Here is a 16561-nt window from a genome sequence, read left to right on the forward strand (position 1 = left end):
AAGGAGGAAACTCCAGCAATCAACCTCATCAAATTGAGAAAATTTCCCCTCGTTGGACACTTCAGCCTCTTTTCAACCATAGAGAGACCATCACACGTTCCAGTATTGAAAAGAGGAAGAAATGTCCTGAAAAGAGAGAACCATAATAACCTATGGAACAGTCCAGCAAAACAAGGGTGTCCTCCACCACCAGAAATGTTGGTAATGTTACTGATTCTCAGTTATCAAGAGAATTTTAGCCTTCCTCATTCCTATAATTGCCCCTACAGATGCCATCCAGCCTCTGTTTAAAAGCCTCCAAAGAAGGAGCCTCCACCACACTCCAGGGCAGGGAGTTCCACTGCTGATCTCACAGTTAGGAAGTTCTTCCACATGTTCGGGTGGAATCTCCTTTCCTGTAGTTTGAAGCCATTGTTCTGCGTCCTAGTCCCCAGGCCGCAGAAGACAAGCTTGCTGCCTCCTTCCTATTACTTCCCCTGACATATTTATACATAGACCTCATCATGTCACCTCTCAGCCTTCTCTTCTGCAGGCTAAACATGCCCAACTCTTTAAGCCGTTCCTCATATGGCTTGTTTTCCAGACCCTTGATCATTTTAGTTGCCCTTCTCTGGACACATTCCAGCTTTGGGTCAACATCTCCCTACAATTGTGGTGCCCAGAATTGCACACAGTGTGATTCCAAGTGTGGTCTGACCAAGGTAGAATAGAGGGGTAGCATGATGTAAAGAACTCCTTGCCTTTAAGCAGCTGGAATGTGGGCCTGGCAAGGCCCTGGTGGCCATCTTAGTATAGGGAAACAGGGAGACGCCATCTTAGTAAGGGTTTTCTAGAGGGGGCGTGTCCTAATCCGGGAAGCAGAGAATAGACGTCCAAGATTGGTTAGAAAATTTGGGGCGGTGCCTAGCATTCAAAAAGAAAAAAATGTACCTTTTGAACTGAGGCTTAAGTTGGCAGTTGGAATTTGTCTGTTGAGGGATTGTCAGTTGGTGATAACAATTGGTTGGTGTTAGATAGGAGAACTGGGTTAATCTTTAGTGGTATTCAAGAGCTAGAGAAATTAGCTAAGAATACAGATAGTGGAACAGAACCTTGTTTGCAGTCTGTTCTTTATCCGAAGAAGGCTAAGCCAAAGGATATTGGCTAGGTTCCCGAAAAGAGGAATTTTGTTTGGAATTATTATCACCGATTAATTTCCTCAGATAATCTCCTGTTTTGGTAACATCAAGATTTGAACCCAGAACCCACCTAAGAATTGTACATCAAACATAACCAGAAGCTTGTGTACCAGTAACTTACTGAAACCACTGCGCATTTCTACCAGAAGTTTAAGCCTGTTAAATAAACGTTTTATTATTGTTAACACCTTATAACAGCTTCAGTGTGAATATCATTGTGATTGAAAACCCTCCAAAGAAAACAAAGACTATTGTAACACAAAAGTGTGTTACTAAGTATACTCTCCACATACAACTCAGCCTGATGACCAAACAAAAAGGTGGCAGCAAAAACAATTGAAGAAACAGTTTCAAAACCTCCCAGTTCAGGTTTAATTCAAATATATATCAAGTTGATTCTTTCCTTTTTTAAAAATCTCCCTATATATAATTTGGTTGGCAGCTTAAGGGATTCACTATTTTAAGATCTCCTGTTTCCTTTCCCTGCTAAGTTCCTCATAATTGGTGGTACAGTGGGTAAGATACCCTTTATACATGACCTCCCTGGATCTAGACACTAGACTCCTATTGATGCAAGCCAAAATCCCATTGGCTTTTTTTGCTGCCGCATGACATTGTTGACTCAGTGCAGACTCCAAGATCCTTTCCACACTTTATCATTCTTACAATGGTGTCTCATATCTGGCAAGAGATGGTTGTCTCACATTCAAATGTTTCTTTCAGGTACTCTCAGTGTTCAGATCATAGGCTGCCACTGTTGTAGTTCAGCGTGTTGGTCGAGTTGCTACTCCTGGTAGCAGGGAGAACGGGTCTACTTTGGAGTCGGAGGGAGAACAGCAGCGTCAGCACATTAGGGAAATAATTATGGCTCCAAGTGATACTGACACGTTTCCAGGCTTCTCCGATTGTGAGATGGGGGATGAGGAAGTAAGCAGAGGTGTAAAAAGGGCTGCTCGTGAGCCAGAGTCTGAGGGGGAATTACAAAGGAAACGTATTTGGGAAATACTTTGTGCACCAACAGAGGATGAAGATTTCCTTGGGTTTGAAAGGAGTTCTGGGTCTGGGAGTGATATGGAAGAAGAGGAGGAATTAGATTGGATCCGTGTGCAATACATAAGGGACATCTGTAACCAACCCACCTCTAGTGAGGAGTTTGAGGGGTTCACTGGGGATTGGCAGCCTGGGGATTCTTGGCAGGATCTGAACCCTGACAATCGTTGGCAGAGGTGGAGGGATGGGCACTCAGCTGCAGGTTTGGGGGCAGCTGAGAGTGATGACGAGAGGGTGGGGAGCTCATCAAACTCTGAGGAAGAACCTTGAGATAAAAGGGGGTTCATTTTGGACTATACTTCGCAGAAGGCAAAGTGTCTTTATAGGACATAATTCTTTGTGCTGCCAACTTTCTACCTTGGGTCCTGGGTTACAGCTTCATGTGTTCCTGTACTCCTGTTTCCTTGTGATTCCAGCATTCCAGCCTTGTTTACCAACAGATTGACCACGGACCGGTTTGACTACGCTTTTGGCTTTTCTGGACTTTGAACTTTAATATCTTTGTGACTGAAACATTTCTTAGTTTTGAAACCACGTTTTTCCTGCTTCTGTGACTGTGTTTTGATACCATTTCGATTTTCAAGCAGTTTGCTTCAGTTTTTGTTTAACCTGGATTATAAGGCAGCATTATAATCCGGATTATATTTTTGTTTCTTGTAACGACTTCTTTTTGATGCCAAATCACTCCTGAGAGCCTTAGCACTGAAGTTAAGTGTTTTGCAGGTCCATTTGTATGCAATAAAGCTGTGTTTGAACCTTTATTTTGTGTCTGGCATTGTTTAAGGCTTCTGGGTCCTGACAGCCACTGCTTTATTGCCAACAAGGTTCTAATAATAACCTTTCTGATCTCAAGGATGAAAATTAAATAATAACCTTTCAGATCTCAAGGATGAAAATTAAATCTACCCACTCCATTCTTCTCCTAATCCAGAGTAGGAAGACTGGGGGTTGGAATGGATGTCAGCTCAGCAGTTATAGCTTCGTATGTGATATTGTAGACCTTTGTTGCACTTTCTTGCATTCTTTAGAAGAGAGCCAAACATGAACACGATCCTGGTGACGGGTTACTTCATTCTGCTCTACATCAATATAGGTAAGAACCAGAAACAAGAACTAAGCACTGCAAATGGAGTTCTTAGAACAGGGACTGTTGAGAAGCACCTCATTGTACAGTAGAGTCTCGCTTATCCAACCTTTGCTCATCCAACGTTCTGTATTATCCAACACAGTCTGCCTAACAGCTGTTTCAATACATTGTGATGTAAATACAGTAACTACTGCATAATGTTACCGTGTATTGAGCTGTTTTTTCTGTCAATTTGTTTTAAGACATGATATTTTGGTGCTTAATTTGTAAAATCATAACTTAATTTGATGTTTAATAGGCTTTTCCTTAATCCCTCCTTATTATCCAACATTTTCGCTTATCCAATTTTATTTATTTATTTATTTCAGGTACTTTTACCCCGCCCTTCTCAACCCCCGAGGGGGGACTCAGAACGGCTTACAAAAAAGGCACAATTCGATGCCTATACAAATTACACACAAAAACCATAGTTAAAACAGTTATCACAGTTAAAACAATCAAAACAATCAGTATATAACACATCATATAAAAACTATTCACATGCTCAGCGTTCGTCTTTCAGAGATAATTCCATTCCATTAGTCATTTCCTGATCATTGTCAAAGTCCTTTCTTTATCTGCCCGATTAACCGGTGGCGCAGTGGGTTAAGCCCCTGTGCCGGCAGGACTGAAGACCGACAGGTCGCAGGTTCAAATCCGGGGAAAGGCAGATGAGCTCCCTCTATCAGCTCCAGCTCCTCATGTGGGGACATGAGAGAAGCCTCCCACAAGGATGATAAAAACATCAAATCATCCAGACATCCCCTGGGCAACGTCCTTGCAGACGGCCAATTCTCTCACACCAGAAGCGACTTGCAGTTTCTCAAGTCGCTCCTGACACAATTAAAAAAAAACCCCGAATGCCTGGTCCCAAATCCATGTCTTCAGTTTTTTCCTAAAGTAAAGGAGTGATGTCGCCAATCTAATCTCCCCGGGAAGCGAATTCCACAGGCGGGGGGCCACCACCTAGAAGGCCCTGCTCCTCGTCCCCGCCAATCTCACTTGTGATAAAGGCAGGGTCGAGAGCAGGGCCTCCCCAGAAGATCTTAGACTCCGGGGTGGGACATAGAGGGAGATCCGTTCGGACAGATACACTGGGCCAGAGCCGTATAGGGTTTTGTAGGTCAAACCCAGCACTTTGAATTGTGCTCGGAACTGGATCGGCAGCCAGTGGAGCTGACACAACAGGGGGTGGTATGCTCCCTGTATGACGCTCCGGTGAGCAGTCTGGCTGCCTCCCGTTGGACTAGTTGGAGTTTCCGAATAGTCTTCAAAGGCAACCCCACGTAGAGTGCGTTGCAGTAATCTAATCGGGATGTAACAAGAGTGTGGACCACTGTGGCCATATCCGACTTCCCAAGGTACGGGCGCAATGTTCTGTCGACCTGTTTATGTTGGATAAGGGAGACTCTACTTTAAATCTAAACAGTCCTACAAACTAAAACAGAGAGAACCAAAAAGAAAATGCAATTAGTGGTTTTGTAAAAATTGTAAGTGTAACATGGACAGCTGAACTGGAGGGATACACAAGAAAAGTAACTAATATTTATCAAGCTTATGGGAAATTGCTGTGTGTTTGCATTAGAGGTCAAACAGCATAGTCCAAAAGTTATGGTGACCTCATGAATTTCATCAGGTTTTCTTAGACAAGGAACTCTCTGAAGTGCTTACCAGGTCATTTCTCTGAAATATAGCACACAGAACTTGTTCTTTGTTGGTGGTCTTCCATCAAAGTACTAACCAGAGCTGACTCTACTTCTATCTAACTTAGGCTATCAAAGGATTTTGATTTTACATCTGTAAAAGACAGTGAAGTTCTGCAGATGCACGAGAGACCACACTCTGCATAATACTTGGCCATGACTCATTTGGGTTGCAGCCCAACAATTTCAGTTTATTTCAATCCTTTGTTCTCCTCTTTGTAATAAAAATTCTTGCGTATTTGAAGGTAAAGGTAAAGTTTTCTCCTGACATTAAGTCTAGTCATGTCCAACTCTAGGAGGTGGGGCTCATCTCCATTTCTAAGCCAAAGAGCCTGTGTTGTCCATAGACACCTCCAAGGTTATGTAGCCGGCATGACTGCATGGAGAGCTGTTACCTTCCTGCCGAAGCAGGATCTATTGATCTAGTCGCATTTGCATGTTTTCGAACTGCTCGGTTGGCAGAAGCTGGGGCTGACAGTGGGAGCTCACCCCACTCCCCAGATTCGAACCACTGACCTTTTCAGTCAGTAAGCTCAGCAGCTCAGTGGTTTAAACATAGGGCCCGATCTCTGTCATTATGTTATGTTTGGTTTTCATATTCTATGTATATTCCTTCCCGCCGAAGCGGTACCTATTGATCTAGTCGCATTTGCATGTTTTTGAACAGCTAGGTTGGCAGAAGCTGGGGCTGACAGTGAGAGCTCACTCCACTCCCCAGATTCGAACCACTGACCTTTTCGGTCAGTAAGCTCAGCAGCTCAGTGGTTTAAACATGAGGCCCGATCTCTGTCATTATGTTATGTTTGGTTTTTATATTCTATGTATATTCCTTCCCGCCGAAGCGGTACCTATTGATCTAGTCGCATTTGCATGTTTTCGAACTGCTAGGTTGGCAGAAGCTGGGGCTGACAGTGAGAGCTCACTCCACTCCCCAGATTCGAACCACTGACCTTTTCGGTCAGTAAGCTCAGCAGCTCAGTGGTTTAAACATGAGGCCCGATCTCTGTCATTATGTTATGTTTGGTTTTTATATTCTATGTATATTCCTTCCCGCCGAAGCGGTACCTATTGATCTAGTCGCATTTGCATGTTTTCGAACTGCTAGGTTGGCAGAAGCTGGGGCTGACAGTGAGAGCTCACTCCACTCCCCAGATTCGAACCACTGACCTTTTCGGTCAGTAAGCTCAGCAGCTCAGTGGTTTAAACATGAGGCCCGCTCTCTGTCATTATGTTATGTTTAGTTTTTATATTCTATGTATATTGTTTATTTGTTTTGACGCTTTATATTTTACTAGCCGTCCCCTGCCATGCATTGCTGTGGCCCACATGGGGGTTTTGTGTGGGAGGTTTGATCCAATTCTATCATTGGTGGGGTTCAGAATGCTCTTTGAACTATAAATCCCAGTAACTACAACTCCCAAATGTCAAGATTCTATATTCCCCCAACTCCACCAGTGTTCACATTTGGGCATATAGGGTATTTGTGTAGTTTGGTCCAGATCCATCATTGTTTGAATCCACAGTGATCTCTGGATGTAGGTGAACTACAACTCCAAAACCAAAGGACACTGCCCACCAAACCCTTCCAGTATTTTCTGTTGGTCATGGGAGAACTGTGTGCCAAGTTTGGTTCCATTCCATCGTTGATGGGGTTCAGAATGCTCTTTGATTGTAGGTGAACTATAAATCCCAGCAACTACAACTCCCAAATGACAAAATCAATTCTTTTTGAGTGATGAACATACATTGGGTTGTTAGGTGTCTTGTGTCCAAATTTGGTGTCAATTCGTCCAGTGCTTTTTCAGTTCTGTTAATCCCGCAAACGAACATTACATTTTTATTTATATAGATGGTATGTTGTTTATTTTATTTTAATTTTGTATTTTTTGTATTGTAAATTGTCCGGGCTTGGCCCCATGTAAGCCGCTCCGAGTCCCCGTTGGGGAGATGGTGGCGGGGTATAAATAAAGATTATTATTATTATTATTATTATTATGAAACCACTGAACCACAGGGAGCCCATGAATTACATATTTTATTCATGGATAAAACAGTGATATGGGTATTCTGCAAAAATAGTGATTTATTTATTTTATTATTTATTTATCGTGTCATCAGCAACCATACCATTGTATTACATTTCTAACAGAGCAAAACAAACACATAGATTTAAAAAAAACACAGATTTTGCAAACTTGGTAGTTGGTTAAATGTCCTTTGACCAGTATCTGGCCACTTGGAGTGCCTCTGGTGTTGCCGCAAGAAGGTCCTCCATTGTGCATGTGGCAGGGCTCAGGTTGCATTGCAGCAAGTGGTCAGTGGTTTGCTCTTCTCCACACTCGCATGTCGAGGATTCCACCCTGTAGCCCCATTTCTTAAGATTGGCTCTGCATCTTGTGGTGCCAGAATGCAGTCTGTTCAGTGCCTTCCAAGTCGCCCAGTCTTCTGTGTGCCTTGGGGGGAGTCTCTCATCTGGTATCACCCATGGATTGAGGTGCTGGGTTTGGGCCTGCCACTTTTGGACTCTCTCTTGCTGAGGTGTTCCAGCGAGTGTCTCTGTAGATCTAAGGAAACTATTTCTTGATTTAAGTCGTTGATGTGCTGGCTGATACCCAAACAAGGGATGAGCTGGAGATGTCTCTGCCTTGGTCCTTTCACTATTGGTTGCTACTTCCCGGCGGATGTCAGGTGGTGCAATACCGGCTAAGCAGTGTAATTTCTCCAGTGGGACATGAGAGAAGCCTCCTTGCAGAATTGCAAGACATCCGGGCGTCCCCCTGGGCAACGTCTTCGTAGATGGCTGATTCTCTCACCTCAGAAGCAACCAAAAATAGTGATACACATAATGATATTATAATTGTTTTATAGTATTTTATCAGTGACGAAACTGGCATACAGACCAGAAAAACACTACCATGAAAGAATCCCAAAGCAATCCTGCACAAGGTCACACTAACTGTGTTGTATTCCAGTGTTTGTAATAAACCAGTTGTAAGGTCTCCCCTCACATCAGCGGTCAAAAGATATATAGCTGCCTGCGCTCCTTCTATTCTTATCAGTTTTATACTAATGTGTGCAATGCTTTTCCTACGAATAAATAAGTGGTAAAGAGATTTGTAGGGGAGCCAAAGATGCAATAAAAGAACATTGATATTGTCCATCCACGCAGGGGCGGCTCGTCCATTACGTGAAGTAAGCGGTCGCAGAACACTTTTTTTGCCAGGGGCGCAGAGGTGCCTCTGTAAATGCCTCTCGACCGCCACTTGAGGAGCGCCCCCTCAGCTCACAACAGCCCTAGCAGTCTGGGGGGAGCCTCGGCTTTCTTGCCTCGCTGCCGGTGATACTCTTCCCAAAGGGGCCGGGCCCTTAAGCCTCGCCTAGCCCCTCTCGTTCCTGCTCCACCTGGCCACCGGGTGCGCAAGCAGAGCCGGCGCTCAATCGTCCTCCGCATTCGATCCCTTCCCCATGACTGGCTCCCTTTCCCGATCCTACAGCGCTCCACCCTCCTCCTCTCCTCTCCCCAATCCGCGGGTGGGCCAAGGGGCGGAGCCACCGTGCCTAGCCCGCTTCGGGTCTGGAGGTGTGTTTGAAGACCCCAGTATTTGCACCAAAAGTCGCCTCTTCTCCTGACTTTCTCTTCAGCCATTGGGACCAAGAGAGAGAGAGAGAGAGAGTCCCTCCGGCTGGAGGTATCTCCCACCTCCGCTCCCTCCTTTGTTTTTGCGCCTACCTTCAAAGGTGGGCATCTCAACCTCTCTCTCTCTCTCTCTCTCTCTCTTGGTCCCAATGACTGAGGAGAAAGTCAGGAGAAGAGGTGACTTGGGTGCACATGCCGGGGTCTTCAGGCACGCCTCCGGACCCAAAGCGGGCCAGGCAAGGGAGCAAGTGCGGCAAGTGTAGTTACTGGGATGTATAGTTCACCTACAGTCAAAGAGCATTCTGAACTCCACCAGTGATGGAATTGAACCAAATATGACACACAGAACTCTCACGATGAACAGAAAATATATATCAATGATTGGTTGGATGGGTGGGGGCGCCAAAATACTGTTTGCTTACCTTTGAAAATTACCTAGGGCCACCTCTGCATCCACGTCAGCTTCTGAAGGAACCTTTTCACATGCCCTTCCCCAGCCTGCCTGTGATGATTGTGAGACCTATTGAATAACATTGTTTTTTAAAGGTAGAATATCTCCCACTATTTTTCTTCGTAGTTGGCACACTGCTCTGCTATCACTGTTCCAATGTCAAAACGGACAACGCTTGTCAGTACAAGGAAACGACTTGCAATACAAAAGCAATTAATTTCTGCTACACTGAAATAGTTTCTCAAGGTGAGTCCACCAGAAACAGCAATTTTTCTAAGTGATAGGGAAGATGAAAGGTCGGGTGCAATCTCTTTCTTGACAGATCCTGCAAACTTTTATCTGGCTTCTCAAACTGTGGCATCTTGCAGCAACTTGGGTGCCTCATTGAGACTGTATGATACCATAGTAATAAGCATCAGCATCCATCCATTTATTTATTTATTTATTATTCGAACTTATATGCCACCACTCCCCTGGGGCTCGAAGCGGCTTACAAGAATGGCTAAAATCTAATACAATTTAAAAACAATTTAAAACAATTTAAAAACAGCAATATCAAAAGTCAAAGGCCTGTCGAAACAGGTATGTCTTACATGCCCTGCGGAAAGCTGGTAAGTCCCACAAGGCACGGTCTTCAGGTGGCAGAGTATTCCAGAGTGATGGTGCCACTGCTGTGAAGGCTCTGCATCTGGTTGCTGTTAGACGCAAGGTCTTGACACTAGGAATTTCCAATAGATCTTGGTCCTCAAAACAGAGGGATCTCTGGGGTTGGTAGAGGGTGAGGTGGCCTCAGACCATGCAAGGCCTTAAAGGTGAGTACCATCACTTTGAAAGTGATCCGGTGCTCAATTGGTAACCAATGCAGCTGTAGTAAGGTTGGGGTTATGTGGCATCTCATCGGAATTCCCGCAAGAAGCCGAGCAGCTGCATTTTGTACCAACTTGAGCTTCCGGATCACCAACAGAGGAAGGCCAATGTAGAGGGCGTTACAGTAGTCCAGTCTTGAGATGACCATGGCCTAGGTCGTCCCTGGACAGGGAGGGGGCCAGCCGTCTAGCCTGCTGCAGATGAAAGAAGGCGGTTTTGCTAGCGGAGGAGACCTGGGCCTCCATCGTCAGCAGAGGGTCCAAAAGGATTCCCAGACTCTTTACCAATGATGACGGGCGTAGCACCTCACCATCCAGGGTAGGCAGCTGGATGTCCCCACTGCCCGGTTGACCCAGCCATAGGATCTCCGTCTTTGCTGGATTCACCCTCAACCTGCTGGCACGCAGCCATCCAGTAACAGCCTCGAGGCACTGATGGAAATAATCGGGTACAGAGTCTGGTTGGCCTTCCATCTTCAGCACCAGCTGAGAGTTATCAGCGTACTGATAACACTTCATCTAGGGAGAGGAATACAGAAAGCAATAGGGCACGTACTGTAAGTAGTACGTGCAGGGAGAGCTGGGGAACTGGAGGCTCATAACAGAGTTGACATTTATAACGAACACAGCAGCCGAGTAGTTGAGAGAGTAGAATTTAAAATTAAATTCTTTGACGGGGAAAATATCTATATGAAATGAATCCCAACCACTTGCTGCTCCGCCAAAAATTATAATGATGACACCTTCACTACAGACTAGCTCACCAAAATATAGAGGGAGAATAGTTGTTGAACCAACTGTCTATATAAAAATTAGGAATTGGGAACCACTGGAACAGGGAGACTTAAAATGATTCTTCAAAAGGTGTCTGCTGCCAGCATATTGATAATAAACAGGCTAAGGTATTATTGAGTAACACACTTTGTGCCACTTTATTTTCTTAATGGCTATTACAAACTGAATTGGATAATGCTGTGACCCCAAAGGTATTCACACTGAAGCTGGTATAAGTTGATAAAAATAACAAGAACGTTTATTAAACAGGCTTGAAATATTCAGGTACAAATGCTTAATGGTTTCAGTAAACTTCTGGCATACAAAAAGCTTGTGGTTACGTTTGAGTAAAGGTTTTAAAAACTTCTGGGTTACAAGCCTTAAAGTTTCAACACAGAAAATTACTTCAAGAAATGAATCTCTGAAAGTAACTCCCAAAAATCCCCCTTAGGAATCTAGCCAAAAACCTGAACTAGCCTTCCTTTGGAAAAGAACAGACAACTAACGAGGGTTCTGCTCCACACAGTATTGTAGCTATATTTCTCTATAGCTACTCTGAGCAGTAGCTATAGAGAAATATAGCTAGAATACTATAGCTACTCTGAATACTACACCAAAGACTAACCCAAAATTCTTCTTCAAAAACCCAAGCTGCTCTTGCTAACACCCAAACTTCTTCTCTTTACCCCTTCCAAGTTCCAACTGGCAAACTGGGAACTCAAACCTCAGTTTAAATGTCACTTTTTTCCTTCAGATCACTAAGGCCCCGCCCCCATCTTCCTAACCAATCCTAGCCTTCTAACTTTCCCTCCAAGACCAGAACACGCCCCCTTAAGGCAAACCTAACCTAAGATGGCTTCTCCCTGTTTCCCTTCTCTAAAAGGGATGCCGTGGCTTCGCCAGGCCCACTCCCTTAGGCTTTTGCCAGTTAGTTAAGGTAAGGGATTCATTACAACATTCGTTACAGAAAAGACACATCTGCAGATCAACATAGGTACCTGCATATGTTTTCCAGAGCTTGGAGAAGCCAGGGGAGCTTTTGCAGTTAAAGCTTGTGCGCCAGCTGCGCCCGTACCTTGGGAAGTCTGATCTGGCCATGGTGGTCCATGCTCTGGTTACATCCTGAATAGATTACTGCAATGCACTCTACGTGGGGTTGCCTTTGAAGACTGTTCGGAAACCTCAACTAGTCCAGCAGGCAGCAGCCAGGTTACTCACTGGAACGCTGTACAAGGAACACACCACCCACCTGTTATATCAGCTCCACTGGCTGCCGGTCCACTTCCGAGCACAATTCAAAGTGCTGGTCTTGGCATATAAAGCCCTATACGGTTCCAGTCCAGCTTACTTATCCGAATGTATCTCCTTCAACGCTCCACCTCGTGGTCTAAGAACTTCTGGGGAGGCCCTGCTCTCAGTCCCACCGGCCTTGCAAATGTGTCATGGATGACAGCAATGCTGACTGTAGGGTTTTAAAAATATTTATTTTGAACCACTGCAGAAATATTTTAAAGTCATTATCTCTGCAGGTGTCGCCTGGTGCCATTTGGACCTCTTGCACCTAGTGATGCCACTGACAACAGGAGAGTTGACTAATGGGACTGAACGTCAGTCCTGCTGTGCATTGATCTCAGTACACATTGGGCACTCTGCTGGCTCCTCTATATAGTGATGTCTTAACAGACATTAGGAATCCTCGGTGGCACAGTGGGCTAAACCTTTGTGCCAGCAATACTGAAGACCGACAGATTGGAGGTTCGAATCCAGGGACAGTGCGGATGAGCTCCCTCTGTCAGCTCCAGCTCCCCATGCAGGGACATGAGAGAAGCCTCCCACAAAGATGATAAAACATCAAAACATCTGAGCGTCCCCTGGGCAACATCCTTGCAGATGGCCAATTATCTCACACCAGAAGCGACTTGCAGTTTCTCAAGTTGCTTCTGACACAAAAAAACCAAAACAAAACAGAAATTAGAAAAACATTAAATTCTAATTCTTGACTTGTGAAGATATACATTTCTGATGAGATTTTGGTCATTTATTGATGTAATATTAACTATAAGGGCATGAAAGCATCAGAAGAATAACAAGGAGAGACTGTCAACAGGAATTAGAATGCCTGGTTGTGATTGGGTAGGAAGTCAGATCTAGCCACAGTGGTCCACGCTCTTGTTACATCCCAAATAGATTACTGCAACGCACTCTACGTGGGGTTGCCTTTGAAGACTGTTTGGAAACTTCAATTAGTCCAGCGGGCGGCAGCCACATTACTCACCGGAGTGTCATGCAGGGAGCATACCACCCCTCTGTTATGTCAGCTCCACTGGCTGCCGATCCAGTTCTGAGCACAATTCAAAGTGCTGGTTCTGACCTACAAAATCCTATACGGCTCCGGCCCAGCGTATCTGTCCGAACGCATCTCCCTCTATGTCCCGCCTCAGAGTTTAAGGTCTTCTGGGGAGGCCCTGCTCTCGGCCCCACCTCTATCACAAGTGAGATTGTTGGGGACGAGGAGCAGAGCTTTCTCGGTGGTGGCCCCTCACCTGTGGAATTCACTCCCCGGGGAAATTAGGTCATCGACATCCCTCCCCTCTTTTAGAAGGAAACTAAAATGGTGAAGATGGTGAAGCTGGGAGACGCCTGCTCGGATCCCTGGCCTTTGACCTGTGGAGTCCCGCAAGGCTCTATTCTGTCTCCCATGCTTTTTAACATCTACATGAAACCGCTGGGAGAGGTCATCCGGAGTTTTGGAGTTGGGTGCCATCTCTACGCAGATGACACACAACTCTACTACTCTTTTCCACCTAATTCCAAGGAGGCCTCTCGGGTGTTAGACGAGTGCCTGGCCGCTGTGTCTACCTGGATGAGGAGGAACAAGCTGAAGATCAATCCCGACAAGACAGAGGTCCTCCTGGTCGATCGCAAACCAGGGTGGCTACCTGTGTTGGACAGGGTTACACTCCCCCTGAAGCCACAGGTCCGTAGCTTGGGAGTCCTCTTGGACTCATCGCTCGCGCTTAAGGCTCAGGCGTCGGCGGTGTCCAGGAGGGCTTTTGCACAACTGAGACTTGTGCGCCAGCTGCGACTGTACCTCGCTAAGGCTGATCTGGCCGGGGTGGTCCATGCCTTGGTCACCTCCAGATTGGATTACTGCAATGCGCTCTACGTGGGGCTGCCCTTGAAAACGTCTCGGAAATTCCAACTGGTCCAACGGGCAGCAGCCAGGATGTTAACCGGGGCTCATTACAGAGTGAGGTCAACCCTCCTGTTTAAGGAGCTCCACTGGCTGCCGTTTATTTTCCGAGTCCAATTTAAGGTGCAGGTGCTTACCTACAAAGCCCTGAACGGTTTGGGGCCACCCTACCTGCGCGAGCGCATCACTGTCTACGAACCCACACGTTCACTCTGGGGAGGCCCTGCTCATGATCCCGCCCGCGTCACAAGTGCGTTTGGCGGGGACACGAGACAGGGCCTTCTCTGTGGTGGCCCCCGACTTTGGAACGCCCTCCCGAAAGATCTCAGACAGGCCCCTACATTGCAGTCTTCAGAAAGAATTTGAAGACTTGGCTGTTCCGATGTGCCTTTTCAGATTAGGAATCTCCAGCACCAAGTCCTAGAAGCACTTTAGTAGAACCAGATCACTGCACACCGTACACTGTCCTTACTTTATAATCCTACATTCCTCCCGCCACATCAGCACTTTTAACCCTGTACCCCTACCCTGGCCGGCCCAGTTTTAAATTGTGTCCTGTTGCACTGTTATTGTTTGTTGTTTTCTTGCTTAACTGTTTTAATTTGTTTTATGTATTGTATTGTTTATTGTGTTTTGGGGCTTCGGCCTGTGTAATTATTTATTTATTTACGGCGCTTATATGCCGCCCTTCTCACCCCGAAGGGGACTCAGAGCGGCTTACAATATATATTTTCATACAATATATTATACTATTAGTAAGCCGCATCGAATCCCTTGGGAGATGCTAGCGGGGTACAAATAAAGTAATAATAATAATAATAATAATAATAATAATAATAATAATAACAACAACAATAAAAACATGGATATGGGACCAGGCCTTTGGGTAATCTGGCAGATAGACAAAGGACAATGACGACTAGAATTGATAGGATATGACAATGTGGAATAAACTTACGGATTCTGAGCTGGCGAACGTTGAACATTAGATTGGTTTTATTGATTGTGATGTATAATTGATTGTTTTACTGTTTTTATAATTGCTGTTGATGTATGTTTTATCTTATTGTTGTGTAAATACAACAATAAGATAAGCATACAACCCCCCTGTTGCGCCAACTCCACTGGCTACCGGGCTGAATTCAAAGTGCTGGCGTTGACCTTTAAAGCCCTAAACGGTTCCGGCCCAAGCTACCTATCTGACCGCATCTCTGCCTATGAACCCACCAGGACTTTGAGATCTTCCGGGGAGACCCTGCTCTCGATCCCGCCTGCTTCTCAAGCTCGGCTGGCGGGGACGAGAGAGAGGGCCTTCTCGGTGGTGGCTCCTCGGCTGTGGAATGCCCTTCCTGCGGACATTAGACTGGCACCATCTCTAATGGTATTCCGCAAAAAGGTGAAGACCTGGATGTTTGTGCAGGCGTTTGAGTAATTTAGTGCAATCTGGTAATGGAACATAGGAATGGAACAATGGACGACGAACCTGGACTACGCTTGGATGATGAGAAGATTGGGTACGGTTGTTTTTTGTAATAATTGTGCATTGTCATTGCTATCGGTAATTTATGGATAATGTGTTAAGTCAATTGTTATATGTTGTATGGAACCACTGCTGTTTCTACTGTTTTTACTGTTTGTGAACCGCTGTGAGTCGCCTTCGGGCTTGAGATACAGCGGTATATAAGCAAAGTAAATAATAAATAAATAAATAAATAAATAATAAATAAATAGGATCCATAGTAGAATTAATCAGAGGCAGTTGATAGACAATCATTGGAAACAGAAGAAATAGAAGAATAATGATTTTTTTTTTCTTCCTTTCCTGCAATCCCTTCACAGGATTTTCTATAAAAAAGGTCAGACGGGGATGCAGTTCTGTCTGTCGTTCCGTCAGTACCAAGAAAAGAATGTTTCAAAAGCAAATGCTCTGCTGTATTAAAGACCGCTGCAACGATCACACTATCTGGCCAAGAGCGAAATAAACTAAACAGCGCAAACTCCTGAAAACACATTGCAGTGCTACGTTTATTGGGGACTTTATTACGAGAAACTGCTATTCCATGCCAGTCATGTGATCACCAATACCTTGCGATTGCAACTTTCTCCATTCAAACAAGTGCACTGATTTGCTGGTCCATTATCCCACACTCGTACATCCACATGTCCTTGTAGTTTCACCTTCCCACACATCCACTGCTCCGCAATATTTTTATTATTATGCTAGTCATCCCTCGCCACGCGTTGCTGTGGCCCAATCTAGTGGTCTGGAAAATAAAGTAATGCTTGTGGGTAAACAGTATTTCTTGTTGTTTCTTTGTCAGTGTTAATGTGGAGAGTGTCTGGTTTGTCTACTCTGGAATATGCAACATATCATAGTCCTTCTTTAGGGGTCCCTTTCAAATCCATAATACTATATCCGTGTGTGTGTGAATCATATCTATATTTATGACTGGATGGCTCTTTGTCAGGAGGGCTCTGATTAAATATTCTTGCCCTGGTGAAGAGAATCATAGAATCACAGAATCAAAGAGTTGGAAGAGACCTCGTGGGCCATCCAGTCCAACCCCCTGCCAAGAAGCAGGA

The 16561-nt window shown here is 45.0% G+C and overlaps 1 protein-coding gene across 1 annotated transcript; it reads left to right on the forward strand.

The window, feature by feature from the left end:
* The first annotated feature begins 3269 nt into the window (after window positions 1–3269).
* LOC137097499 (three-finger toxin 3FTx-Oxy6-like) lies at window positions 3270–15960 on the forward strand. The gene is made up of 3 exons (XM_067470603.1): window positions 3270–3321; window positions 9272–9391; window positions 15818–15960. The coding sequence occupies exons 1-3, from the start codon at window positions 3270–3272 to the stop codon at window positions 15958–15960; spliced, it is 315 nt and encodes a 104-aa protein (XP_067326704.1).
* The last annotated feature ends 601 nt before the right edge of the window (window positions 15961–16561 follow it).

This window comes from Anolis sagrei, chromosome 7, assembly GCF_037176765.1.
Source record: "Anolis sagrei isolate rAnoSag1 chromosome 7, rAnoSag1.mat, whole genome shotgun sequence".
In the NCBI taxonomy this organism is placed as follows: Eukaryota; Metazoa; Chordata; class Lepidosauria; order Squamata; family Dactyloidae; genus Anolis; species Anolis sagrei.

Excerpts from the sequence above, each read along its gene's own strand:
- LOC137097499 (XM_067470603.1), top strand. The coding sequence starts at position 3,270 with ATGAACACGATCCTGGTGACGGGTTACTTCATTCTGCTCTACATCAAT. Across the intron at positions 3,322-9,271 it reads TCTGCTCTACATCAATATAG|TTGGCACACTGCTCTGCTAT; the intron begins GTAAGAACCAGA and ends TTTTCTTCGTAG. Across the intron at positions 9,392-15,817 it reads CACTGAAATAGTTTCTCAAG|GATTTTCTATAAAAAAGGTC; the intron begins GTGAGTCCACCA and ends ATCCCTTCACAG.